The sequence below is a fragment of the Poecilia latipinna genome, unplaced genomic scaffold (genome assembly GCF_001443285.1).
Source record: "Poecilia latipinna isolate Pla-1442-1.1 unplaced genomic scaffold, P_latipinna-1.0 Scaffold114, whole genome shotgun sequence".
Lineage (NCBI taxonomy): Eukaryota > Metazoa > Chordata > Actinopteri > Cyprinodontiformes > Poeciliidae > Poecilia > Poecilia latipinna.
Window position 1 is genome coordinate 719264 of NW_015112730.1, and position 27813 is coordinate 747076.

Here is a 27813-nt window from a genome sequence, read left to right on the forward strand (position 1 = left end):
TTATTTTTTTTTTTTACAGGTGGTTTCTTTGAAAACAAAAATCCCAACACAAAAAAGAAAAAAAAAAAAAAAAAAAAAAAAGTAATTAAGAAATCTGACTCTGTTAAATAAGCTAATAAAATATGAGTGAAGGACTGATTTATGAGGATCTGAGCATGAGAATGTCATCTCAGCTTCTTTGTTGGGATGGTTGGTCATGACTCCTTTGCTGAAACTGAACAAGCAGCAAACTGGCTTCACTACATCCTGTTGTTCACTTTTATTGCAGTCAGAAATATGCAGGTTTTGTCATTCAGAATATTCCCTCCAAATACAGCAAATCAAAATACTGCACCAAGCAGCAGACATTACACACTGAAGAACTAAACACACAAATTATTTGAATTTTATACCAAATATATTTAGTTGAAATATACTTGGTGTACAAACAATACTTATCAATTTTAGGCAGTTTTTCTTTTAATTTATTTTACTTTTAAATGTGATTAGGGTCGCATTAAGTAATAGTTGATTACTTAATTAAGTTTTATCTGAAGTGCAAAGAAATGACATATGTGTATTAATTATATTTTTTATGTCAGCTATTTTTAAGCTTTGTGCTTATGTGTTTTAATTCTTTACTTAAAAATAACTCATCAAAGATTAACTTTTGAAAGATGTACTTAATTTGTGGAGGCTTAAAAGTTCCTCTTTTTGTTTGCTGGCTTCGTTGAAGATTCGGATTCCTGTTACAATCATGGTGAGCTCCTTCAGCTGCTGCTCCTTGTCTTTCTTCAACAGAACCAGGAACGCTCCCAGATCATTCAGGGGTAAGACACTCTGCAGCGCAGCTGGAAGAGAAGAAGAAGAGAGCCAGAAATGATCATCATCATCATCATCATCATCATCATCACTACAACATGCCCTCGACAGTAACTGACACATTCCACAGCCACATGGATTAAGGTGATGAAATATGGCAATAGCCAACGAACATTCTGACTCTAGTTCAGTTTTCTCTGTATCATACTGCACCATCACATCATAGGAAGAGTTGTAACAAATATGTAAAAAAACTTTTTTTTCTTTTTAAATAAAAGTTACGTGAGATGACGCTCCCAACAACAGACTGATAGAAGATCTGCTCCATCTGCTGCAAACCTTGAAGGATTTTAATTTCCTGAAGAAGTCCAGTCTGCTCTGTCCCTTCTTGCTTCACTGTTGTGTCTCCAGTCCAGTCTATTGTCCAGATGAACCCTGAAGTATTTATATTCCTCAACCACCTCCACTTCATACTGGTGATGTCTGAAACCAGATGGATTGTGTCCTTTGCAGTTGTACCATAATCCATCAATCCACCAATAAAAGATGATGGATTGAGCAGAGCTCTGCCTTCAACCTCTCCAGACCTGCCTGCTGGGTTCCTCGGCGTTGATGTTACTGTTTTTCTCTTGCTTTTTTTTTTTTTTTTTGACTGACCAGGGGAATCAAAAATTTTGTAAATAACATATTAATTTATAAAATGTGTATTTTAACTCACACTGTGAAGTTGGTACCAAATCTCCAAGAGGAGACTTTTGCAATTTGCAGACATGAAACATTGGAGTATCATTTACTCATCATTCAGCAGCATCATTTCTTCCATTTGTTGAAGCAGTAACCAAAATCATAAGAACAACCATAAGTGTTTTTTATTACAGTAAACATTAATGTTTTATCAGTAATTTTGATGTTTATGTTGTGAAGTATTTGACTTCTGGTTTGAGCTGTATACTTTTATTTTTGATATTGCTGCTGCATAAAAGTTAGTTAGTTTTCTCCCAAATACAGCAGTTAGCTTGTTTTTTTTTACAGAGCAACAAGAAATACTGTTTCATACTGGCAGCCCCTCTGGAGAGTAAAAAAGTGTGTTGATTATAAAATGCATTTTACATTTAATCTGTATTTTGTCTGTTAATATTTGGCATAAACATAACATAGCATATAAATGGAAACACTGTAAAAAATGGGTTATGTGTTTCAGCGCCTGGTGTGACGTGGATTTCAATGCTACAATGAATGGGACAGCTTTTGAAGAAATCAAATCTCATAAAAACATCACTTGTTTGGAGCGGCATGCTACAAGCATGCTGCTTGATGCTGCAGTTCAAACGTGACTTACCGTTAGTGTCTTGTACACAGTTGAAATTTGCAGGCGAACCTATTGCAGATCTCAGCAGGATGTAGGTAATTATCTGATGGTACAGAGTGTGGAAATCATCCCTGGATTTTGCTCTATTGTCTGTAATCTCCCGACGCACTCCACTGAGTTTGAACTCCAGTATTCGATGGATCTCCGCCAGAAACTCACCTGCATAAAAAGTTATCTATTACTCTTTTTTTTTTTAAATAAAGTGATTATTTGAATTATTTACATAGTGCCATTTATATAGCATGTGTCTCAAGGCACTTAAAAAAAAGTTCAATAGCTGGTAAACTATTGAACCATCCAGTATACATTTTACTGGATGGTAAAATGTACAAGCAAAGGCAAATGCAGGTTTGGTACAAAGCAAAGACATTTACAGTACATTCAGTAAAATACTTTGAGTCACTGAAAGACAGCCATTGTTTCTCATTTTAATGTAACCCTGGACACCAGTCAGTGTTATTTGTTCTTCTTAAAACAAATAGGCTCACTATCATTCTATGAACAATATCAAAGTTATAATCAAAACATTTTTACTACATTCAAAGATAAAAAGATAAAATTATCCCCCATGAAAAAATCCTAGAGTAGTCAATGGAACATATAAAACAGATTTAAAGTTTATTACTTACGTCGCAAGGCATAATTCATTTCAAAATAAAGTTGCATTTTGATGGTATCAAGACCTGGGCTGGACTCCTCTGTCAGCTTATCTAAGCACAGCTGCAACCAGAAACAATTCATCAGGAGGCATGGCTGCTTCACATCTTCACATTTAAAAAATCCTGTGAGGGATTTTCAGAATAAAAATGTCACTCGCTCCACTGTGCTCTGAAATTCATGTCATTGTCTCATGCTCTGGGCAATGACGATTTTGCTTTGCACTGAGCACAGCCAGTAGAGCAAAAGGTGGGTATGCACTCCATGTGACACATAAGGGTGTCTAGAAATAATTATTCCACCATTGTTTTGGCACCCATTCTAGCATGACACCCTTGAAAACCCTGCCAGGTGCAAATAGCATTTCTGCATACACCTCAGAAAGCGTCTGTTCCTCTTATTTCCACCCAGCTTGGAGTTTGAGCTGCAGCACTCACTCACTCTAAAGCTGAAATTTGTTGAACTGTGACCGAAGTGCACCATGACAGATAATCTAGAGACAGGACATCTGTCCAACAGCAGTCAGTGGGCGAACAGAGCTCCTTTACACTGGTCTCTATATCATACCATAAGTTTCTCTCCTACCTAACTAGACCAGGTTTTGTTGATTTAAGCCATGACAGAACTGCAGATAAAACTTTATTTTATCTACAAAAAAACCTTCACCTGCTGTGGATGAACAGATTGCAGCACCAGTGTGTTGTGACTCACTGACAACAGTCCAAACTAATCACTACATCTACATGTTGTCTTCTGTGGTTCTGAAGAATGTATACTTCATTTTGAAAGAAGCTGATTAAATTCTTTAGAAACCTCCCAGATGACAGAACAACAGATTGTTGAGAAGCTCCAGTTAAAGCTGGACAAATGCAAACTGTTTGAACAGATCCAGACTGTAAACTCAACCTGTCCTGGAAGACATTAACTGGCAAGTTATGCTATTTGGAAATCTGTATTAACCAGTTTGTGCCAAAAAATCTGTTGCCATGCAAACTCTGTGGGTTTTAAAGATTTTAAGCAGATTGTATCCCTTACCGGGCTTCTAAAATGCAAATAAGCCATTTTATTTAGATGCACGTGAAGAATAGTTAATAAAAGTTAGCCATTTAAAACAACATGTTGTGATGTTTGGAGCCTGGTACCTGTTTGAGCCTTTGGACGTCTTCTTCTGAGAGCGTGTGATCTACATCAAAACCGTTTGTTGGATTCAACACCACAGCTTTCACCTGAACAGAAAACATTACAAGTACATTCTGGATATCAGCGCACATATTTTATGAAATAAAATGTTCTGTGATGGTCTCCATAAAGACTTGCAACCGTTGAGCTGAGTGATCTGCCAGTCAGCTGGGGGGTCTGGGTTACTCACCATGAATCCCACCAGAGTTTCAGAAACGGAGTGTCCCCTATTCACACACTCCTCCACTATTTCACAAATGATGGTTTTAATCACTCTTTCTGTCCGAGCCCGAAACATTTCTGCTCCTGTAAAAAGCGGATACTACAGTGTTTAGAACCGGCTGCTATGGTAACAATCAAATAGTTGTCCACTAGAGGACGCTGCCGCTCTGTTCTCGCTGTTGAGCAAAGGCGCATGAAAACATGGAACAGCATTTTACAAAACCAGACTTTGTTTTGGTAATGTTGAAGACCGTGTCAAAAAACATATTGGCAAAAGTCTAGGTATTTATAGACAATATTACAAAAGATAGTTTAGATCATCATTTGATCATTTTTCCACTTGCCTGCCACTTTGCTCATCCTGCATGTTCTTTTGAGGAATAATAAAGAATATCTTTATTCTAATTATTTAAAAGTCAAACAGGCAATGAAAACCATGTGCAATATAGAAATAAAAAGTGTTTTAATTTTCATGTTTTAATCGAAGGTCACAAAACATTCTAAATTTTAATTATACAACCTGCCAGCATAAGGAAAGTGAAGTGGTCTGAAATGTCCTGCTAGAAGTCTGTTCTGACTGTGGACTTCAGCAAACCCAGGGGGTTATTGAGGAGTATACAGAAACAGCTCAAAGTCATGGAGTTGTACAGGAAGAAGCTGGAGAAAAACTGCAAAGGGAAAAACTATCAGAGATGTGTGATCAGGGATGAAGAAGATCACAAGCATCAAGCAAAAGGAGGATAAGATGGAAATCTTCAATTCAGGAGCAAATCTATCATCATCCTCCTCTCCTGTCCCCAGACAACAGAAGTCCAATCCAGAGGCTTCCTGTCAAACCTCTGATCTTCTATCTTCCATCTCAGTCATGGACTCTTCTGCTTCCATAAGTTTGTCTTCAACCAAACTAGGGAATGTTGCTGTTCTCTTTGTCTCCCCCTCCCACTTTTCAGTATCTAAATGTCAAGTGAAGAGGCATCTGGAGAGACTGAGCTGGAACAAGGCTGCAGGTCCAGATAGTGTCAGCCCCAGAGTCCTGAAGGCCTGAGCAGCTCTGTGGGATTCTGCAACATCTCTTCAACCTCAGCTTGATCCAAGACAAAGTTCTCCTGCTGTGGGGAATATCTTGCCTGGTTCCAGGACCAAAGAAAATTTACCCACGAGTCCTCAGTGACTATAGACCTGTTGTCCTGACATCCCACATCATGAATTAAAATTACAAAATTAATCCCAAAGGGAAATTTAATGTTGCAGCTCATTAATTCAGATTCTTTAAAGAGAAGATGGTGATGGCAGGAGAGGTCTTTTGTAGCAGACTGAATTACAGCAAATCTGAAAAAGCCTCTGACTAAGGACACTTTTCTTAAGACAGTCTCATGAAGAGGATGGTCAGGGAAGAAGGGCCAAGAGAGAAAATGGAAAGAGAGATGGTAAGACAAAAAGGGCCTTGATTTTTCTTTACAAATCTTTTACAATACTGAACTCCATAAAACATGAATGTACTTTAATATTTAAATTAAGGATTTGCTTACTTGTATATTAATCTAGTCATAATAAAAGGGGTCAAACAAAGAATATGAATAAAGTATTTATTTTTAAAAAAAGAGACAAACAGGACTGGGGTGACAAATTGCTCAACTTAGTTCAGTTCGCTGCACTACAGACATCAGTTGTCAAGTAGCCATAAAAAATAAACAGTTTCACAGGTTCCTTTAAAACGGATCACAGTGTGACTGCGTACCACTGCTGGAACAGTAGGCAACATAGAAAAGCCAAACCTCTGAAAACAGTTTACATAAACATTCAAACATGCAGAAACTCATGCAAAATAATGTCATAAGAACAAATCCAAAACCTCACTGCACCCCAAAAAAAAAAAAACACATGAAAGTATTTAGTTATCTAGACAGAGCTTAAACTAAAGAAGAGAAACACTTTTGGGTTTGGATAACTAACCATCCCGCAGCATTTTGTACAGTGTAACCACTCAGACACCTGCCCCTCATTACAAACCAGCTGTAATCGAGTCAGCTCCACTTCATTTCTCCAGCTTACAACACGTCACTCACTGGGATCTACCGTTTTCATCTGGAACATGTGGGATGAGCATCAGTGCACATTCTACAGCATTTCAACACATTTGCAGTGGACAGCTGGTACATTTCTAGACTGCAAGCTAAAGCAAAAGGCAGCTCTGCAATCTTCCCCCAATCTTACACACAAAATAATTCGGCTTTGATCGTTTTAATAAAACTGTTAGGAGTCGGAATCTTGAGGTTTTCCTCATTAATGAGAGCCTTGCCAGAGTCAGTGGCCAGCTTCAGTTCCTCTTCCTCAACCACAGACAGTAAACTACGTTCTTGGGACACAACAGAAAAATATAAGACATTTAAAAAAACTATTTTACTTATGGCCATCATGGTAAATTAAGTTTAAAACACACAGCAGCTCTAAACAAAACACTACACACGCACACAGAGGCTGGCATTAAGTATAGACTTATAGCTCAGAATTCACAATGATGGCCAAAGTCAAAATGACATACATTAAAAAAATATATACTTAAAATGACTCCTAACAGCTCACAGTAAGTTCATTTTCTATTTCATCTAAAAGTCATTTATGAAGTGCAATATTCAGTTCATCTCAGAAACACTTTCTGAAGACAATCTGTGGCCCGTATTCCTCATACTCTCCCCGGCTGATCCATGCAGAGTTGAAGGTAGACAGGTTGGCCAGAACCGCACCACCACTCCACACCAGGAAGCGTCTGTCTTTGGGGCTGGTGACACAGACGTTCACCCTCATGTCTGCCGGCACCAGGCTCTTCACCTCAGCCTGGAGGCGCTCAGGCAAGCCTGGCAGCAGAGTATTCCCACCTGCAATCACGCCCAAAACTGGTCAGATTTACAGAAATGTTTATGAAATTATGAAAAAAAAAAAACCTGTGCAGGATAAAGAGTTCATTTTACAGTGAAACTAAGAAAAGGAAAATCCATACCTGAAAGAATAATGTTGCCCAGGAAGCTGCGCCGCAGGTCAATGTCTGACCTGAGGATTGACTTGAAGATGCTCTCATGTATCCCAGGATGATCCCGTCCAATCATATCAGGATTAAACAGAATCTCAGGTGCCCTGGATGAACAGAGAAATTGGTTCAATCTTCACATTGCTCTGCATGGAATTCTTTAAGCTTGTTAGGAAAATCCAAGAACACATGGATACATCAGCCTGACGTTGCAGGCTGGGCACTTGTCACAGAGTGAAACCAGTCAGAAACCATCAACTTTATCTGAACAGAATTCAAAAGAGATTTGACTAAACTGTTGGATATTTTTCTACAGAATAGGTGACCAGTTGCTGGAGCCAATCAAAAACTCTCTCAGCTCAACGTTCCCAACTCCATCTGCAGGTGAGTGAATCACCAACTTCCTGACGGATAGGAGGCAGTATGTTTGGCTGGGTCAGAACATCTTAAGAGACTCGGACCATGAGCATTGGTTCCCCTCAGGACCTCTGCTCTCCATCTGCTGCACCTCCAGCCATCCGTCTGTGAAACTGATCAAATTAGCAGATGACGCAACCTTCATTGGCCTAATCTCGGACGGAGATGATTCTGCCTACAGGATTGAGATGAATTGGCTGGTGAAGCTGTAACAACCTGAAACTCAACACCCAGCAGACAGTGGAGGTAATTGTGGACTTTAGGAAAGTCACAGACCCAACATCCCCTCTTGTACCATTCCATCTCCATTGTGGACTCGTTCTCTTTCCTGGGCACCACCATCACCAGGACCTCAACAGAAGCCGATCATCAGGTCCTCATCATGACCAGCACAGGATGTTCTTCCTACAACAGCTGAGGAAACTCAAACTGCCAGCTGAGCTGATGGTGCAGTTTGACGCAGCAGTCATGGAGTCCATCATCACCACCATTATCACCATATGGGACACAACCAGGGACAGACAGACCACAATGCATTGTGCACACTGCTGAGGAGGTGATTGGTCATGCAGGTCGACCTGTGGCTGACCCTTCTCACCCTGGACACAGCCTGGTTAACCTTCTCTCCTCAGTCAGGACACTATGGTCCATCAGGACCAGAACTTCCCACCACAAAAACAGTTTTTCCCTCCGCCATTAGACTGATGTTTAAATGACTGGCTGAACACAGCCACTTCATCCACATGCTGCTCTGCACATTCATAAATAGTGTATTTTTCTTAATATTCATATATTTTATTTTTGCATCATTATATCAAAACAACTTCCTAGTGGCAATTCAAAGATTCTGATAAACATACAATATGAAAAATCATCCACAAGGAAAACGAAGCTCTCTCTAGACAAGACATGTCATACGTCACAAGAACTCAAGTGCAGAACTTTATGAAAGTGGTGTGCTACAGTGGGAGAGAATGATAAAGACTTCCCATTCCTGAACACACAAAAAGGTTCTGCCTGGAACAGACATCAAGAACCATCACTGTACTTCTGTTCTTACAGGAGAAAAACTCTTCTGTGTATATTGCGATAAAAGCTGAAACTTTCCTCAAGAACCTTCAGTTCCCAGTTTGCCTACTAAAAAAAACAAAAAGAAAACAGGTCAGCACCAACCCCGTGAACTAAACTTGCTGAATTGGATGTTTCATTCTGGAAGTCCCACAAAATGGTGCCTCAGGTTTCACACCTTCGTTTGATCCTTAAGTTCCACTATCAGCTATAGATTGTTGGTAGCCATACAGGTGACCTGCTCAGTTTCTTTACCAGCTCTTGTTGAGAAGCTTCCCTCTCCAAATGTCGGTCAATGGCACATCATTACCTGAATCTTTCGGTGCCCATGGTAACAATCTGGCCATCCGGCATTGTGTACTGCATTTCTCTGCAGGACGAACTCCCTGGGTTCAGCTCAGCTTCATAATTTAATGCGACACAGCAGCACTTCTCTTTCATCTCCCTCACAATCTCATCTTCTGCTGTTGTGCGCATGCAGACGCCCTGTTCCTGCAGGAGCTTTAGGCAGAAAAGAGAAGACTGAAGGCTGCACAAGGCAGGATGAAGACCTTGGTTCATGAAACTAATAGAACACCGGACAAAAGTAAATCTAGACCTGAAGCAGACTGATCCAAAGGGCCTCGTACTGAAGAGGACATTTAACATATTCATCAAAATGATTTAACAGAATGTGACACATTTAAGAGCATCAAGCAAAGTGTTGCAAACCTTTTTAAGCTGCAATGTGACATCCAGACCGGCCAAAGGGAAGCGCTGGACTGCATGAGGTAAACTGTAGCCCTCAAACACAGGAACACTGTGACTCACGCCTTCTCCAGAGTCAACCACCACACCTAGAAACGGGTTGTCATGCCCAACGCATTAGCAACAAAACTAGACAACTTAGAAGAATGTGAAACATTTAGGTTTTAGGAAAATCCCCAATTTAAAAAAAAAAAGGTAGGAAGAAGTCTGTCTGAAGAAGGTGTGCAGACCTGCAGGGACTGGCTGCAGGACCTACCAGTGGTTCTCCCTGCTGCATACAGTGCAAGTACTGCCTGCATGGCCACATAAGCCAATGGAACACCAAAGTTCTCAAACATGATCTCCACCATGCGTTGCCGGTTCTCCAGAGGGTTCATGGCTGCTTCAGTCAGCAGAACAGGATGTTCCTCAGGGTCCACACACAGCTGCTGGAATGTGTACTGCCACATCTAAAAGGAAAGGAAAAGCCTGAAGGACTAGGCTGTACAAGATCCCCAAACAACAAGAGCTTTCAGGGTGTCCTGGTGTTAAGAAAACTCATTTGAAATGTACCTAATCCAGGACAGCACATTGCACAATGTTCTATGTTGAAAACAGAGAAACAGTGTTTTGAACATAGATTTTCTAGCTACAGACTAATTTCCAAACCCAGTCATTGGTTGGGCTTTGTTGATGTATATAATCTAATACTTCCCCATTAGGAACCAAGGAGCCATTGTTCATATTGTCAAACTAGAACACGGTGATCATTTCAGTTTTACGACCAGAGAAAAAAAATTCTGGATTCCATAAAACTTTCTGAACTGTAGAACAGCGAGGCATGTTAGCCGTTCTGAAACTCCCAGCAGACTTCAGCAGCAGAAAGCAGCTTATCCTCATTCACCAGTCCAGGTAAGGAACTGAACTGCTGCAGACATTTCTACTCTGGATCTGCAGGTCTGCTGATAAATGTTGGTTAATAGCATCAGGACAAACTGAGCACACAGTAGAAAGCCCTGGGCTGACCAGCAGTGCCCTGCTACCAGGCTTTAATGAACAGCACAGAGCTCTGCAGAAGGAAGCTGCTGCCAAAGGTAACGGCGACATTAGGCTTCACACAGGCCCAGAAAAACTGAGGTAAATGCTAACTTACTATCAGACAAACATAACCTGAGAAATATTCGTACTCGTACTCGGAGTCTCTCACTCCGAGTCAGTAGGTCACCATCATGGGAAAGCCTTCTACATTTTCTTACTTTTTCCATCTCTTCCCAGTTGCAAATGATCCCATTCTTTATGGGGTGATTCAAAGTCAGAACCCCCCTCATGTGTTGAGCATCATGACCAACGTAGAGTTCTTTCTCCACAGCCCCACTCATTATCTCCTGCAAAGACAAATATATCATTGTAGACAGAGATTATAATATTGATCAAGATGGTGATATGTAAAAAGAAAACTTGCAAACTCTTTAAAAAGCCAAAAATATTATTTTCAGCCAAAGGAACTTAAACTCATTTCTGTTTCACCCTCGCTTTTAAATCACAACTCACAGGAGTTGTGGATTTCACAGGAAAAGTGAAATCTGAAGGTTCTGATGAGGAGCAGGTTCTAATATCATTTATGTTGAGCCACATTCTGCCCTGCTAAAGCAGACAAACACTCTGCTTTAGTCTAAACTTAAATCTTATCCAGTTACAACTATTAGGGTTATGATCCATCTCCTCTGAACAGCCTGAGGACTTCAGAATTATTCCAGATCTCTATAAAAGATTAATCAATTGAAAATCCCCAAACGGACTGACCCATCTCACCTCATATTTTGGAACTCCAGTTATTGTTGGGAATGTAACGTTTGGCAGGTCCTGATTCGCAAATCCTGCTTTCATCAAACCGGATCCCATATCCAGCACGATGGGGACATTGAAATCTGTAATCTACAACCATGAGAAGAAAGAAAAAAAAAGAAAGCTGGAGGTCAGAAATCAGTTTTTCTCTGGTTCATGTTGGTTTCAATATAATGATTTAAAAACAGCCACAGATTTAAAGACTGTGCCATGTCTGCAGTATCTACAGGTACGTAGAAAATAAAAATTTCGTAAAAAATAAGAAAAGAAAAAAGTCAAGATTAAGAACTCGTGCTAATCAGCTAATTAACTCAAAACGCATACATAAGGTTCCCGACCCCTTAAACAGTCTCACTCTGGGTCAGTAGGTCATCATCATGGGAAAACTGATGACTGGACAAATCTCTAGCACCCATCTGCACCCTTCACACAAAAAGTCACATCTGAAGAAGCTGCTTATTCACAGACTGAACAACCAGACGTCTCCGACACACAGGCTTCAAATACACTACATGCATCGAGTCAATCCACTCTTGATCCAAACACACACACATCCTCCCTGGAGCAAGGAGAAGAGGAACTGGACTGGTGTGCAATGGTCCAGTCCTGTTTTCAGATAAAAGTTAATTTTGCATTTCAATTGGAAATTAAGCTCCCAAAGTCTGGAGGAAGAGTGGAGAGGCACAGAATCCATGCTGCTTTAAGTCCAGTGACGTTTCCAGGCGCTGTGACATCTGCTGGTTCTGGTCCGCTGGGTTTTCTGAAGTGCGAGTCAACGCAGCCATCTACAAGAATCTAGAGTTGTGTTTCCCCAACCCTGGCCCTCCAGGCACACTGCCCTGCATGCTTCAGGTGTTTCCTTGCTTTGGTCCAGGCGACTTCAATTGACAGGTGTTTGGTGACCAGGAATCATCTGAATCAGGCGTATTAAAGCAGGGAAGCATCTAAACCATGCAGGGCATTGCCCTGGTCTGGAGCACTTCATACTTCCCTCTGCTGACCAGCTGTATGGAGATGTTGGTTTTACTTTCTAGCAGGACTTGACACCTGAACACAATGCCAAACGTACCAAATGTTGCTTCAATGACCACAGTGTTCCTGTTCTTGATTGGTCAGCAAATACCCTTGACCTTTAACCCCAAAGAGAATGCCTAGAGGAAGATGAGAGGCCCCAAGCCCAGCAAGGCAGATGACCTGAAGGCAGCTGCTGGGCTCAGCAGAAAACTGACCGCCTCTACACCACGGCGCACTGACGCAGTAACTCAAGCAGGAGCCCCAACAAACTACTGAGTCCTTAGAAATTAACACACTTTACAAAACACCAACATTTATGTTCATAACAGTGGAGAAGATAAATAAAAAAAATTATATTTTAATTTTCTGGGCCACTGGGTTGTATCTGCAGGCTGCAACATGTTGTATCTGTACCTGTAAGCAGCAAACTCAATAGAGTTTATAACCCTCTGTACTAAAACCAGACTCACTATTATGCGTTTTAGGAGCTTGTACTAAACCAACTAATTTATACAAAAACCAACATAAAGACATGAAGTCGAGTACCTGGATAATGTCATCCTCCCTAAACTGGGTCTGAACCCTCTGTGTCACATGGTCTGAGTCAGAGCTCAGAACCCCATCAGGATGGTCTTCTCCTCCTCCTGGGTCAAACTCCAGTGGCTGAATGGGAGCCATCAGGAGGACTGGCTGCAAGTCTGCTTGCTGCTCATCTTTCCCAGCAGGCACCGTGGAGGAATCCACTTTCTCTGCCTTAGTCACTTCAGAAACTGCCTCTGCATTTCCAGGGACTACATGGTTATTGTTGTTGTTGTTGTTGATGTGTTCTTTAACATTGGGATAGAGAAAATCCTTCCTGCAGTCTGTAGCCACCCTTCTGGGTGCATCAGACTTTAAATGAAGTTGAGGATGATAAGTGGGTTGGGCTGGAGCTGGGCCAGATGCCTTTTCATGTTCAGCTGGGCGACCATTCAAAGGAAGTGAAGCAGTTTCTGTCTCCGAAACAGGAAGCAGAAGGAGTTTTCCTCCTGGATCAAACTCTCCATCATGTGGCATCAGTTCAGAGGTCAATCGCTTTTCATTCATCTCTTTCCCACAGACAATCGAAGGTTGGACATCCACAGAAGATTCCTTCAAATCACAGAAACTAGAAACTCTACTAGTGTCACCAACGTTAAGACCCTCAGACAGCGGTGGGTTCTCTCCAACAGCACCGTCTGCAGTGTTGCATCCAGTCTCAGAGTCCTCTCCAAACTCGTCCAATACACAACACCTCCCAGACTCTGGAGCCATGTCCTCATAACCAGGTGCTTCATCCAAGGTCTTCTCAATCTCCTCTCCTCTTTTCTCCAGTTGTAACCAGAAAGCTTCCCTGTTTGTGTGAAGGCCTGGTGGATGTGGCGAGGTGGAAGCTGCACCCTCTGATGGCTGCTGGCTGAGCTTCAGCTCCTGGATTTTGAGCAGCGGATCCAGGACATGGCCATGCCTCATCTCACCCAGCAGGTCCAGCCTGCTGGTCAGCCGTTTGTCTGAGCAGAAATCATCAGCAGCATCTGAACAGGCGTCGCTGTCCGTCATAGAGTCGGTCTGACTGAGCTGCTGCTGGCCACCATCAACTAGATCAGTGGAGACCTGGAAATATGCAACGTTAGAAAAACGGTCTGATAGCTTGCATGAACATATAAATGGTTTAGTGGTGTGGTTACAGCAGCATTAAAAAGCATGCTGACCAATCAGCTCTGAGCTGAAGCAGTTACTGTGAAACAAGGAGCCGAGTTCTCATGGACCAAAAACGTTAGAAACACACAAAACATGTTGCTCATTTCAGAAATAGCTGGAATATCATTTTTCAGTTATGATGGCATTTTATTTCAGAGTAAAGTTGAACAAGTGCTCCGTTAAGACCTGGTGCAGCTGCTGGTTACTGCCCCACTGTGGCCACAGATCCTTCCCGTCTCCATCTCGCAGCAGAGCGTCCAGCTCGGCTTCCTGAGCCAAAACATTCTCCTCCTCCTACAAAACGGAGACCTGTGACGCTCGTCTGAGCTCCTGGGAGGCTGGGAACCAACCAGAGCAGAGAGTGGTGGTTCAGCACCCTGGAGCTGCAACTGGATCACTTACCTCCAGGATCCCTCCAGCCTGGTTTAATATTCTCTCCACCTCTCTCAGATTCTCTTGCTCCTTTACCTCCCAGTCGGTTAATGACAGATCAATCATACTGAAAACAGAACAAAACATCACTTTGCAGATCCACTCTGCAACCATACTGAGATCCATGTCTAAAGAGAAAAGGTGATTAAAACAATACTGATCTATAGAGTTCAGTGTGTGGTCTGTCTGACAGGGTCTGTCTCCCTGTCTCTCTCTCACACACACACACACACACACACACTCTCAAGGTTGATCTGAAAGCAGACTGCAGCTCTCTCACCAGGTAACCCTCTGCATTTGAACCTCTCTCTCCCAACAGGAACAGCCTGTGCTGATCTTTTAGTTTACTGTAGGGAGCAACAAATGTTCAGATGTCTACAGTGCAAATGTGACTAGATGGAATTACAGGATTTCCCCTAGTGTATTATAAGCCTGGCGGGCCACCAGGCTTTACTTGTGCCCCCACCAGACTAAGCATTGCTTATTTAAGTCTTTTTAGGATGTTTGCATTTTTTAAGACTTTATAGTTGGTGTTCAGGTATTAATTTTCAACTCTTCTGTCAACTTTAAACATTTTTTACTCAAAAACATGACGGGTCACTGGATGAATGACTGCCTTAGTGCCCAACCACCGGGCTTAGCCGGTTTTTGGGGGAAACATTGAAAAGGAATTTTGTTCAAATTCAGCTATTATAAAAAAGTACTGCTGTACATCAAAGCTGAGGTGGTTGCATGTCCACATGGTCCAGAACATTACCTGTCTACTTCTGGTTTTTCCTCATGCAGGTCATAGGAGTCCCAGAGAAGGGTAGGGACCTCCGTGTCTCTCCCATCAGTGATGGTGCTGCACAGAACATTACTGATGGGGCTGAGTTCAGGATCATCTTCACAAGAGTGCTGCAGCTTCATGCAGCTCAGCGCCTCTGTGTGTGAGAAGCGTTGTGAAGACCCTCCCTCCTGCGCCCCCACTCCACTGCACTCAGGGCTCAACTTCTTCTGGGGAGTGGGCTTTGGGGTAATGGTGACTGTGTATGAATTTTCCAAATCATCCACTGGCAAGCTAAGCCAGGGATTGGTGGGTGGGGCAGCGGAGCGCTTCACCATGATTTCCAAGTTCAGGGATTCTGCCTCTACTTTAGGGATAATCTGGATGCTAGCGCTGGAGAAGTTTGCTGGGAGGGTGGAGCCAAGCTTTCCGTCGACCTCACTTCCTGAAGCGTTGAAGTTACCCTCCTCCTGCTTGCTGGGCTGTCCTGGGGCAGCCATCGTTGGATCAGAGACCCTAGTTAATTTTTGGAAATTCTCCACTTCATCTTTTCCTCCTGAAGCCTCCAGCTGGGCGCTCCAATCCGCCGACGACGGCCCGACAACGGCAGCTGAGAGCAACGCGGCAGGATGACTCCCTGCTTCCAGTCCGCTTTCACAGACTGCATGGGCCCGCTCAGACGACCCTTTGTCTTCATCCGAATGATTTAGACAAAGTTCAGAGTTCAGATTTCCATGCAGCATCTCATATTGCCACTGGAGGGCGAGCTGAAGCTGCTCCACTGATACTGGTCCAGAGGACATCAGGAGCGTCCTCAGAATCATGCACCTGACATTTGAAAGAGAGAAACAGCTGAGGAATGGTCCAGGAAAACAACTAAGAAACAGAACACCGTTTCTCACTGTGACATTTGTTGAAGTCACTGGGACTTCAACAAATGCATCATCCGACAGCAGATTTCACTTATGTTCAAGTATCACAAGCCCTGACTGAAGCAGCAGCAGCAAATACCCTTCAGACTCCTGACATTTGCAGATGACACCACTATGCTACCCTCAGTTGTTAAAGTTAAAGTTATTAATCAGGTTATAATGCGATTCAGTTATTAAAAAAATAAATAAAACTTAAAAATAAATGGACATTGAACTTGACCCCTTCATATTTGATCCGTTTCTTAAAAAACTGCTCTTTCTGAAACTCCACCTTCATGTCATTCCAACATGGCTGCTCTATTAACCTTTTAATAACATTTCTACCAATGTTGCTCTGAGAAGTAGCTCCTATACTGAGCTTAGCAGATGCACAATTCCACAAGGTGTTTGCTAATTGCTGCTGCTAGTCTGAAGGAGCTGAGTAGGAGGTGGGCGGGGACGAGATTTGTTTCAACAACCACTAATTGAACTTAAAGATGTCTCAGTGTTTTCTTCACAAATATTAAATAAATTAAACCCTTCAGTAAATCTAGAAAATACTGATTCATAATTAAAAAAAACTCATTTGTTTCTATGCAAGTACAAATTCACCAAGATGCCAACGGCAACAGTAAGAACCTGCTTTTATAAGTATTTTTCTGGTAATTATAATTTCCGTTTTCTAGCACTTTATTTGAAGGGGGGTGAATAAGACTGTCATGACACTGACATAAACATGACATAACACCTGTCATGAACATGAATAAGCCTTCATGAATATTTATGACTGTTGTCATAAAGCGTCATTCGGTAAATTTTGACACTTTTAATACAAAGTTGACATTATTCAAAATGTCTTTGTTATGACAACTTGACATTAACCAAGAAATCATTACAGATATAAATTTGTTATAAAAGTATTACTGATTGCACTTTAAAAATTAGTGTAATGGTGACGTTTACCTCTGGGAAAGGCGTCTGCTCGCCTGTTGCACCTCATTATCTGGGATGGAAGTGGACAAACGGGACAGGTGAAGCAGTTCCTCCATTTCTGGAGGAGGATTCTTCCTCAGGAACGTGGAAAGTCTTTGCCTCCATGCAGGGATTGTCCTCAAACTGTTGCTCTGTTGCTCTTCATGAACTCCTGAGAGGAGCTCTGGGAGAAAGCGGTCACTGAGGACCAGCCTGTACCACCTGTCAGCCTAAATAATAACAACTCATTCATTATCAGATGAGAACTAGCTCCTTCAAAACAAGTTTCATAATCTATACCTTATGACTCGACAGCAGCAGATACTCAGACAACTGTTTAGTCTAAGAGGTTGTGAATACTGTAAATCACACACACACACACACACACTTTATAACCCCATCTCTTTGCATGATGGCAACCTGCCTTGTTGTAGTAGTGATGGCAGCTGGACACAGCCCTGAGGGTCTGGAGGACAACCTGGACAGCAGAGTGAAGGTTCTCCTTCTGCCTCTCCAGCTCCAGAGCCCAGCTCTCCTCATGCCACGACTTCACCGGAGAGATCTCCTCCAACGTGTGGATCACATCTTCAGCACAGCGAATCAGAGCCTGGGAGGGGAGAGGGACATCATGATCCTCAGACACACAGAACCAGTGCTGCTGGGGCAGCAGGAAGTGACAGAGCTCTGTACCATAGCTGGAGTGGAAATGGATGTTTCAAATTCAGACAGCAGCAAAGCTGCGGTTGTAGAATCCTTAGCCATCTCCATTCTGTACGGCTGAAGCTTCTCTTGAAGAGATTCCATCTTCACAACAATCTGTAAAACACATTCACCATGGTTACCATCATCCTGTGCAGCAGAGCATAATGTCACACTGAAAAAAAAAATTCTCTTTAGAAGCCAGAATTAGTCTTCACGTTTGCAGAAAATATAAATGTTGGTGTTCTTGAACATTTGACCCCGAGTTCAGTTTTATATTAGCACAACATGACGTCTGCTGCAAAGCACAGTCCGGTCCTTCATAGAGACAGATGGCAGAGCTGCTGACTTAAACCACTGACTGAACACTGATGAGTTAAAGGCCGTTAAAACACAAATGTCCTGATGAGAAACAATCTTTCAAACAGATCAAATTTGATCCTTTGTTTTCATATCTTCAAATTCAAAGATGATGCAATATTCACTTAGCCCTTAATCACTTCATAATAGTGATGAAGAGCAGTTGTCTTCCCCAAAGTGAGCTGCAGTAACCAAAAGTGATGCTGCTGCTGGACATCCACTCCTTATCCCAGAAACTGCCTCTGCCTTTAGAGCTCTCATGAACCTTTACCACCACAGGATACCAACGCTCATTTCTGAAAGCAAAGCCAGCAGACTGTTGAACAGGCAGACCCACCTGCAGAGCGTTGCTGCTCAGCTGCAACACCTGCAGCTGCAGATGGGCCTTAGCAAAGGCCTGCTGCCACAGCAGCTCCACTTTCTCCACAGCTGCAGTGATTCTGAAGAAAACACAGAAGCAGTCATCCAACTGGAGAACTAGGAACATGAACAGTTCAATCTGTGGACAACTCTGAACCAGTGTACCTGCTGTGGTTCTGCAGCATGTCAAAGGCTGTCTGAGTAAAGAAGGGGGTGCCAGCCATGGCCTGGTAGCATGGCTCTCTGTCAGGGTGGCGCAGCTTCTCACACACAGCCTCACAATGCTTCAGCAGCTCGTCCAGGCCCAGCTCCCTGCACACACAAGCAGCAGCTCAGTTAGTAACAGCTGCTCCAGAGGGAGGAGTGACTGAAGTCAGATTTCAAACATTATGACCAGATAATAAAATGACATTGAATGTTTGATCTGTTCTGTGAAACATCACTGCAGCCCTCTAGTGGCTCCAGCTGGCTAACTGGTGCAACTCTGAAACCAGTTTGCTAAAAAAAAGTTCAGCTTAACATTGGTCATAGATTGATTCTTTTAGTTCTTGATTAAAACCATCAAAGCTATTGGCAGCATTTTCAATTTTTTTTTTATTGAAATCAGTAAATGATGACCACACATTTAAAGACTAGGTGTTTGCATTGTCCATTTGACAGGGTCTCAGACACTCCCATTCTCCCCACCATTTGGACTTTAGGTACAAAAGGTTTCAGAGACATTTTTATCCTCCTGCAGAGGTAAACCTGACCACTCCTCTGTCCCAGCTCCTATTAGCTAGTCACCAACACCAAGTTAGTTTTTGGCAGATGCTGAAGATCTTCAGTGGGACCTGGTTCACCCAACCAGCTATTAACATGTCCTAGACCAGTGTTTACCCAACCCTGGTCCTCAAGGCACACTGACCTGCATGTTTTAGATGTTCCCCTGCTTCAGCACACATGATTTCAATTGATGGCTGATTAACAGGGTTTTGCTGAATGGGGTGTGTTGAAACAGGGGAACATCTAAAGCATGCAGGTCAGTGTGCCTAGAGGACCAGAGTATTTTAAAACCATTTACAGTATCCTGCCAGTATTAGTATCACTTATGCTGGCTTCATTCTTTAAAACATTTTCACACACACACACACACACAAAAAAAACAGGATAAATCCTTTCAGATTTTTCCTTGTTGACATCAATACAGAGCAAAGTAGCTTCAGCTCACAGGAGACCAAAACGATTCCAAAGACTTCAGCCTGGGTAAAGATAAACCAAAGGAGTCAGGATCTGTATAAGAAAATACTGTGAGTTTTTTTAACTTTACGTTTTTGTGGAAATTGGTTGGCAATTTATTTTGGTGTGAGAGTAAGCTTCTTTGAGTCCTTGAAATTTGGACAACTCTGCAGCAATTTAGTTAAACCCTGAAGGTTTTAACTAACCCTGACCTGTAACTTTGTGTTACAATTCCTTCCTGTAACAAAGTTACAGTAAAGAATTGTGACTGTCATTTTCCAACTTTGGGAGAAGAAAAAAAAAGTCTCAGTTGGACCGTCATGTCCTGCTGTCATAAAACTAAGTCAATATGGTTGACTTTTTTTTTTTTCACTGAATTGAAGACAGAGGATTACTCCATAAAAAATTTTTTTGTGAAGGAAGTGGGCCATTTGACTCATCTTGTTTAAACAAGAAAAAAAATCCTAACAAATTTAGTTGCAATGTTTAAAGAAAATGATCCAAATGATCTCAAAGAGTCCCCTTTCTGTGACCTGACAGTATAAGGAAAGAGCCTGACCTCCTAAGCTGCAGGAACGTTGCTTCATTTGTGCTGCAGAAGTGCTGGAGCTGGCTGAGGCTGGAGGGCAGCGGCAGCCTGGACAGAGCCTGCAGCGTGGAGATGCATGACGGCAAACGCTGCACCACTGACAGGAACTCCTGAACGAAGCCATCAATCTCCTGTAGGGACCAACCAGCACAGGAACACGTCACCATGGTAACACCATGGCTGGAAAAATCACAGATTCATAGTAAAAACAAAGTTCCTACCACAACACTGTTCTTCATACTTCTAAGCTTACAAGTCAAAACCTGATGGGTTTACAGGTAACCAATCAGCTAGCTCAGATTTATTCAGTGGCAATAAGCAACCTGAATGCAGGCCTGAGGCCAGCTCCTTTCACTTGTTAATGAACAGTCTCTGAACAAGCTTCACCATGGTAACCATCACTCCACACACTGACACATCAAGGAAATATATGCACCAATAAAAACCTTGAAGTTAAACACAGAATGCTCTTCATCGCCAAACTGATTTAAGAACAATTCTGGAAAACTTCAAGGGGTATGAATACTTTTGCAAGCCACTGTATAGGTTTTTCTATTGTTATGCAATTGTTGTCAAACATCGATGTGAAAAGCCAGTATGGAAAGACAAAATGATTAAGTAGTCCAAGTTTCACTAGCTCTACCATGAGGCATTGGAAGAGTTCTCGTGTCACTGGCTTCGTCCTTTCAGCGGCTCATTGTTACCTTCATAAAGCTAACCCAGCTATGGTGGCAGTACAGAAAGTAACCCCCCAGAGAAGCTGGCAGCTGGCTCCGGTCGATGGAGTTCCACAGCTCTGGGATTTCTTTCAGGAGGATATTCTGACAAAGACAGAGCAGTGTTAGATATCAAAACTAAATGCAGCTCTTCCCTCAGCAGGATGCGCTGTACATACCCTGAAAGACGCATTGCAGGACTTTGACCCGACCAGGAGCTTTAGCAAGAGCTTTGCTACATCCTTCCTTTTGGGCTGAATGATGTAAACACTGTGGACAGTTCGCTTGTGTTCCTTGGAAGAGGAAGATCCATAAATTAGAAGCATCTTTTAGAATTTACGTCACTGAACCATGAAAGTCAAACCTTGTGTTTCAGACATCAGATTTTGCTTCCACTACATTAGACAAGTCGCTGAAAAAGTTGAATCAAGGTTTCACAACAAAATGATAGAGTTTCATTTCGTTTTACTACCAGGTTGATTTTGCCCAGCCCTCTTACCTTCCTGTCAGTAACAACTAAAGCTGGACATGCACTGCACAATATTTTTAGTAGTTTCAGATTAATCTCAAACTGCACACCTCCATGGCAGGGTTCAATAATTCACAGACTACGACCCGACAGGCCGTGGCGCACACAACACATTGGACTCTTGAATCCAGAACTGCAAAGAAGGAGGTAAAGCCAGAAGTGAGGAGACACACTGGTGCATGCAGAGTGACGGGTTCAGGTATCTGGCTCATGGCGCTGCTCCAGAGCGAGTCCAGCACGACAGGCGGCCAGAATTTCAAACAGGTTCGACTTTCATGTGACTGTACGCCTGCTGACTACGAGCTGGTTGCGAGGCGTTTATCACTTCATGTAACTCCCCATACATCACACGACAAACTCGGTCCAATCTCAAATATTCTCGGAATCTTTGAATAAATCGTTTTCTAGCCCAAGTTTTATATCAAATTGTTTTGATTGCCCAAGTTAACACTACAAACGATGTCAATGCAGAGCTTTAAAAAGCTGCCATTAGGCCTGAAATTTGTCCAAAGCAGCTTTTCGCTTATGGAAAAATATTTGCACCTCCCACTTAATCATACTCATTTCAAGTAATTCCACCAAGGCATTTTGATGAGATAACCAAGCATGTGATCCTTCAACCCCCAACCACAAGAATTTCATAATGGACTAACGTAGACATGATCCACCCAGAGTAAAGCAGCTCAAACTGTTTGAATTAATTACTGAATGTACAACTTCAGGCTGCAAGAAAATCCACTCCTTTAAAGCAGTCCAAGTTGTTCAAGTCACTGTGCAAAAAAAAAAAAAATGTTCATGCATAACTCAGGCACAGGCAACTGCTCCATAACAAAGCTGTCTCACATCAGCAAAGTCTCCTAATGGGGTAGCATCCACTCTGCTTGAACACTATGTAGCTTTTAGGGCAAAGTCAATTTTCTAACAGATTTCACAGAATGTTCTTTAGCCTACAATGAAATTGGAACAGTGCCATAATTGACATTTAATAGCCATTTAAAAAAAAAAAGGAAATACAGCCTGCTTAATATTGAAATATTTCTCAAGCAAAAGTCAGACTGATGTGCATCTGTTTTTGTGACTGCTAAGACATGAACTGACCAAACACAGAAGTTCCTCAGACTAATCTGGACAACTGAATCTAAATGGACATATTTGTCTGGTTTGTTTTCAGGCACAATATTCAAGCACTTTAGAGTTTAAATAAAGGAAATTGTCAGCCATTTCTTAATGCCTGACAAACTTCCCAGGAGGTTTAACAATTTATGTACTTCTGAACGACTAATGTCAGCGTTCTGTGTCATTTTAGAATTCTGATCTGTAGTTTAGCAGTGACAGCAGAGGAAGTGATCGAAGTTGTTCAGTCCATGTTGGCCACGCTTCCAAATATTAAGCAATAAAGTTGGATCACGGGGAATGTTTAAGACGTTTTAGTGCTGGCAAAAAAGTTGTGATCTTACTCCACATTAAGGTTGCTTACAGCACACGCAATTTCAGGTAAGCTTCATCGAGTTGCTACATTACAAACATCAGGGTCAAACGTTGGTAATTGGGTTAAAACAGAGCTGGACAATATGGCTGAAAAAGTTATCCCGATATCCGCATTTCATATCAGTCGATAGATAATTGTTGATATTGGTAATTATTGATTCGTTTTTGCTTAAAATATCTGAATACAGCAAAACCGATGGCATGACCTGTTTTAATCACAGTTTTCACTCCACACCATTATTTTTATTTTATTTTGAAGCAGTTAATGAGGCATGGTGGCAAAACCTGAAACTTACTCAGGATTTTAAGTAAGTTTCAGTTAGTTGGAGAGTGAATTAGTTGATGCCACCCATCTTGCTTAGTTCACAATGAAAGACTTAGCAGCTAAAGACCCTCTTCTGCCTACCTCTCCCAGAAAGTAGGCAATAGAGAATATTTTAACAGAACTCTGTGCTGATGTGCTGGGATTCTACGGACTTTTTCCAAACCTGATTTTCTTAGCCTCACTTGTCTTTCAGTAAAGTATTAATTGTTAATTTATATAGATAAGTTATATTCAGAGTTTTAGTATGTTCAGAAATACTGTTATTTTTTGTTCTCAGATTACAATAGATGTTTGTTCTGCTGTATGTTCTTAAAACTATAAATTAAAACTAAAGTGTGAATAAATAAAATCTTTGTCCTAAACATCATCAATGCATCATAAATATAAGAAAAAAAAATCCATTATGGAGGCAGTGTGAAAAGCACCTTCTGTTTACGTAGGTTCTCCATCTCTACATAAGGAGTCGATCGTTTTTCTTGGTTGTATGTTTTAAGAAAAGCAATCACCAGTTGTCTTTCTGCCGATAGAAGTTGTTTTGTTACTGAAACAACTTTTATTGTTTCAGTAAACAATAAAAGCCAGTTACTACTGTAGTAACTGGCTCAGCAACATCCTCCCCATTTTCTCAATCCATATTTCTATTTTGTTCTTGCTCTGGTCTAAACCTATATAGGTTTTATCTAATCGTCTTCACATTAGAAACCTCCCCTTAACACAATAACAAAGTTCCTTTAGCAGCTTACCATGTGAAACTGTTGCTTACAGCAGGGCTTTGAATGAATATGGCTTTTTTAAGCAGGAGCAGTTCAGATGGAGGCTCAGAGGTCTGAAGATGCCACATGATGCTAATCATGTGAACTGAACAAAAAAAAAAAAACAAAAAAAAAAAAAAAAACATCTTGATCCTGAAACCATCCCTCAGTCTCACAAGCTTTGTAGCACTGAGCAATAATGTCATCTTTGAATTCAACTACCTTTACTGACAGACCGCTAAAATCATATAGATAGGAAATTGCTTAGGTGTTGAAAACACAATGTAAGCTTTAAACCTGCAGTAAATTGAGAGGAGCCTCTCTACCGTCCCAGAACAATGAGATGTGTTCATGGGCTTCATGAGATTTAAATGTTAAACCTGTTGCACATAAAACAAATATAAATGATTACAGTCAAATGTCCTACTATAACTATCACATGATGTATCAACTGGATCGCGTCTTAAAATAGGATGAAAAGGTCTCATCAGGGAGACTTCCAGAGGAACGCTGCAACATCGCCAGCAGACATGTTAGAATGGCCCCGAAAACCTAAGTATTTACATGCAGGAGACAGGTTGGGTTCTACAGTCTGAAAGTTAGTGGACGGTCTGATGAGACGGTGTTTCCCAACCCTGGTCCTCAAGGCACACTGTCCTACATGTTTTAGAGGTTTCCCTGCTTTAATGTGCCTAATTCAACTAATTGCAGTTCAGCAAATGCCTGTTAATCAGTCATCGATTGAAATCAGCTGGACTGAAGCAAGGAACTACCTAAAACATGCAGGGCAGTGAGCCTTGAGGACCAGGGTTGGGAAACACTGGACTAGAACATGAAGGATTAGAATATGTTGGTGATTTGCCAAAGCAGGGAGATTGTGGTTAATGCAGAACATTGTTACATTGCCAATCTGGTGATGCAGACTTCCCTCCTCGTAGCAGCAGAGCTCCTCACTGAGGTGTGCAACCATCTTCAGAGTTCAGAAAACAGACTAGATCTGAGAAACGCACTGCATGACTTTCACAAGCAAAGATCTTTATAACTCTAGGTCACACACTCTACCCTGCACTGTAAATTAAGTCAATTTTTACCTCAAAAGGCCCTCAACATATTTAAATCAAGGGCTTAGTATAACTATACAAGATTTTTAAAAAGTTAAATCCACTTAGTTTGATTAAAGTCAACTTTGGAAATCATTTTACACCCAAAAACTCACTGAACTTAATTTAATTGAGTGTTTTTCAAAACCTTGACCAAAGGAAAGCTATATTGACTCACTTTTTTCCAGTTAAATACAATGTTACACTTTACAGAACACTGCCTGGAACAAGATCTGGCAACAAATTGCCTAGTTTGCCAAAAGCATATAAATGTCTACATCAAGTTTCACTAACTAAACCCCAACTGTACTGTTTACTGACATTTTTGCTGTTATCGTTTATTCCTAAAGCATGATCCCTCAGATCTGCTTTTAAAATAAAGTTCTAAAGTCTTCACATTTTTGGGCATCTTAAAATGAAACAACCTCTGAAAGCACGAGTGTCGACACTAGGCATGACTACGGTGTCGATCTGAGAGCTTAAAGAGAAACACTGAGATGATCATCTGTAGATTAAGAGCATGAAAAATTAAGAGGTTGAACATTTACAAAAATATATTGTGCAGAGAAGCATGTTCTGACACCAGTGGAGACCCAGACAGGGTCCACACTGACAACACGTACCTCCAAGAGGAGCAGAGTCTCTGTGATGAACCTGGTGGTTGGTGGTGCCGCCTGCCTCAGATCAGCAACCACAGACACTAGACTCTGCTTCTCCTGCTTCTTACTGCAGACAAAAAACAGAAACTGTTGTTCCATTATGACCACTCAGTCTGCACAATCCCACGGTCACCATGGTTTAGTCTGAACACAACATACTTGAGCAAGGCATGGAAGTAATGGATGAAGTCCACAACTTCTGCTTTGCTGAGCTCCAAAAGCCTGTCCTGACCATCCGCTGGGAATATGATGAGAGGGCAGCCATGCTGGTCAAACACACCTGAACAGAGCAGAGAATCAGCAAAGAGTTAACACTGTCACTGTAGGTTTTATTTCAACTCAGTCTTCACAAACACTTGCAGAATCAGCTTATATAAACCATATTCTGATTACTATATGTAAACAGCAAAGTACAGAAAAAACTATGAAAAGCATAAATACCAGGGAACCAGACAGCTCCAGAACCCAGCACATGGTCTGAGGGCAGCAGCGGAGAGGAGCCGCGGTCCTGCACCGGCGTCTGAATGCCTGCAAAGTTTGGCCCAAAGTTAGGATTTCTACTGGAAACACGCCCGACCCGACCAGACTTTCCTGCAGTTCCTGTTCTATGAGCAGCAGAGAAACCGGCGCAGCACATTCCACAGACTGCAAACAACTCCCGACCGGAGGGGGGGAGAAGACAACCCACGACCAAGCTGTGGACCGTGTCAGGGCCTCGGTGTGTCCGGATACAAAGCACCTGTTTCCCAGGCGTCCGTACCTGCGTGGCGGCTCATGTTCAGCTCCTCAACCGCTGAAGTCCTGCTTCATCTCCAGGCTTCTGTTTCTGGGCTGAACCACAACCTGTTGCTTCAGGGAACCGACAACACACATAGGTCCTGTCCTCCACCGGTTACGACCAGTTGGAGCGGATCTGAGCGCTTTCCGCCATCTTCCAACCGAGCACCGCCGCTGAGTGCGAGATGCTCCAATGTTTTATAAACCGGAGAGGGAGGAGAGACGTCTCAGAGGGACGGGCCAAGATCCAGACCCGGCCCCCCGGCCTGGACCCGGACCAGACCCGGATTGGGGATTGTGGATCTTATTCTGGGGGTTTAACTGAAGAAGAGAATCAATGTGAGCAGTTAGGTCATCTTTTTCACGGTATTGAAGTTCAGGAAAATATATAAAATATATTTAATGTCAACAACTAGTGGTCATTAACCCTAAACAGCAATATTAATATTGGATATCAACATCCCTGATAATTATGAATTGTTCTCATCAAATGATTTTGATGCCATGCTTTCCCTGTAAGGTTTCTCTCTAGGTATTCAGACGTCTGCCCACAGTCTACAAATATGGCTGTTGGGTTAAATGTTTTCTCTAAAGTGTGTGTGTGTGTGTGTGTGGGTGTGTGTGTGTGTGTGTGTGTGTGTGTGTGTGTGTATGTGTGTGTGTGTGTGTGTGTGTGTGGATGTGAGACCTTTGTGTCTCTAGACTAGTGATCTGCCCACTGTGTACCCCGCCTCTCACCCAACAGCCACTACATTCTCACCCAGGGGATAAAATGTGTGTGCTAAACTTAAACCTGCACCTGAATTAACAAAATTCTTTCTTTGTGAAGGTAAAATATCAATTCTGGAATTATCTAGCCAGACTCTGGAATTAAATTCTGCAGAAAATGTGCAGGGTCACCTGGATGGAGGGCCAAAATTAACATAATTAAAAATAAAACCAGAAATGTATACAACTGAAAAAGACAGTAATAATAATAATATCCTCCTTCTCACTTATATCTAGAGAACCTTAGTAAAGTATATTATCAAGTCAAGAAATGACATGTTCAGGATTCCTACCAAAGACTGAATTTTTATTTCAAATCAAGCAGAACTTCAACAAATTATCTGCACACA

The 27813-nt window shown here is 41.9% G+C and overlaps 2 protein-coding genes and 2 long non-coding RNA genes across 5 annotated transcripts in view; 2 read left to right on the forward strand and 2 right to left on the reverse strand.

Moving 5' to 3' along the window:
• The window catches only part of cfap206 (cilia and flagella associated protein 206), a 16781-nt gene extending 12413 nt beyond the window's left edge, over positions 1 to 4368 (reverse strand). The window contains exons 1-5 of the mRNA XM_015028131.1: positions 4197 to 4368; positions 3970 to 4053; positions 2800 to 2890; positions 2141 to 2329; positions 663 to 830 (exon numbers count right to left, since the gene is read on the reverse strand). Of these exons, the coding sequence (XP_014883617.1) occupies positions 663 to 830; positions 2141 to 2329; positions 2800 to 2890; positions 3970 to 4053; positions 4197 to 4304 (640 nt within the window). The 5' untranslated portion in view covers positions 4305 to 4368. The remainder of the gene's footprint in view (positions 1 to 662; positions 831 to 2140; positions 2330 to 2799; positions 2891 to 3969; positions 4054 to 4196) is intronic.
• On the forward strand, positions 837 to 2073 carry LOC106944854 (uncharacterized). The gene is made up of 2 exons (XR_001424425.1): positions 837 to 945; positions 1080 to 2073. It is a non-coding gene; the product is annotated as an uncharacterized LOC106944854 (long non-coding RNA).
• Positions 4369 to 6089: 1721 nt separating the features above from the next.
• On the reverse strand, positions 6090 to 27093 carry LOC106944855 (uncharacterized). Of its 2 annotated transcripts, XM_015028132.1 has the most exons (23): positions 26679 to 27092; positions 26360 to 26446; positions 26078 to 26198; positions 25883 to 25985; positions 21245 to 21358; positions 21054 to 21170; positions 20320 to 20480; positions 18708 to 18854; positions 18520 to 18622; positions 17814 to 17939; positions 17548 to 17730; positions 17115 to 17353; positions 15232 to 16068; positions 14445 to 14541; positions 14229 to 14336; positions 12870 to 13955; positions 11277 to 11399; positions 10721 to 10849; positions 9742 to 9934; positions 9450 to 9574; positions 9049 to 9239; positions 7227 to 7360; positions 6090 to 7104 (listed from the first exon to the last, which is right to left on the reverse strand). In XM_015028132.1, the coding sequence occupies exons 1-23, from the start codon at positions 26692 to 26694 to the stop codon at positions 6872 to 6874; spliced, it is 4773 nt and encodes a 1590-aa protein (XP_014883618.1). In that variant the 5' UTR covers positions 26695 to 27092; the 3' UTR covers positions 6090 to 6871. The 2 variants fall into 2 exon arrangements, with proteins under 2 accessions (XP_014883618.1, XP_014883619.1); XM_015028133.1 differs by lacking the exon at positions 14229 to 14336 and having other exon boundaries at positions 26679 to 27093.
• Positions 13494 to 27565, forward strand: LOC106944856 (uncharacterized). The gene is made up of 4 exons (XR_001424426.1): positions 13494 to 13565; positions 24204 to 24211; positions 25895 to 25904; positions 27553 to 27565. It is a non-coding gene; the product is annotated as an uncharacterized LOC106944856 (long non-coding RNA).
• The last annotated feature ends 248 nt before the right edge of the window (positions 27566 to 27813 follow it).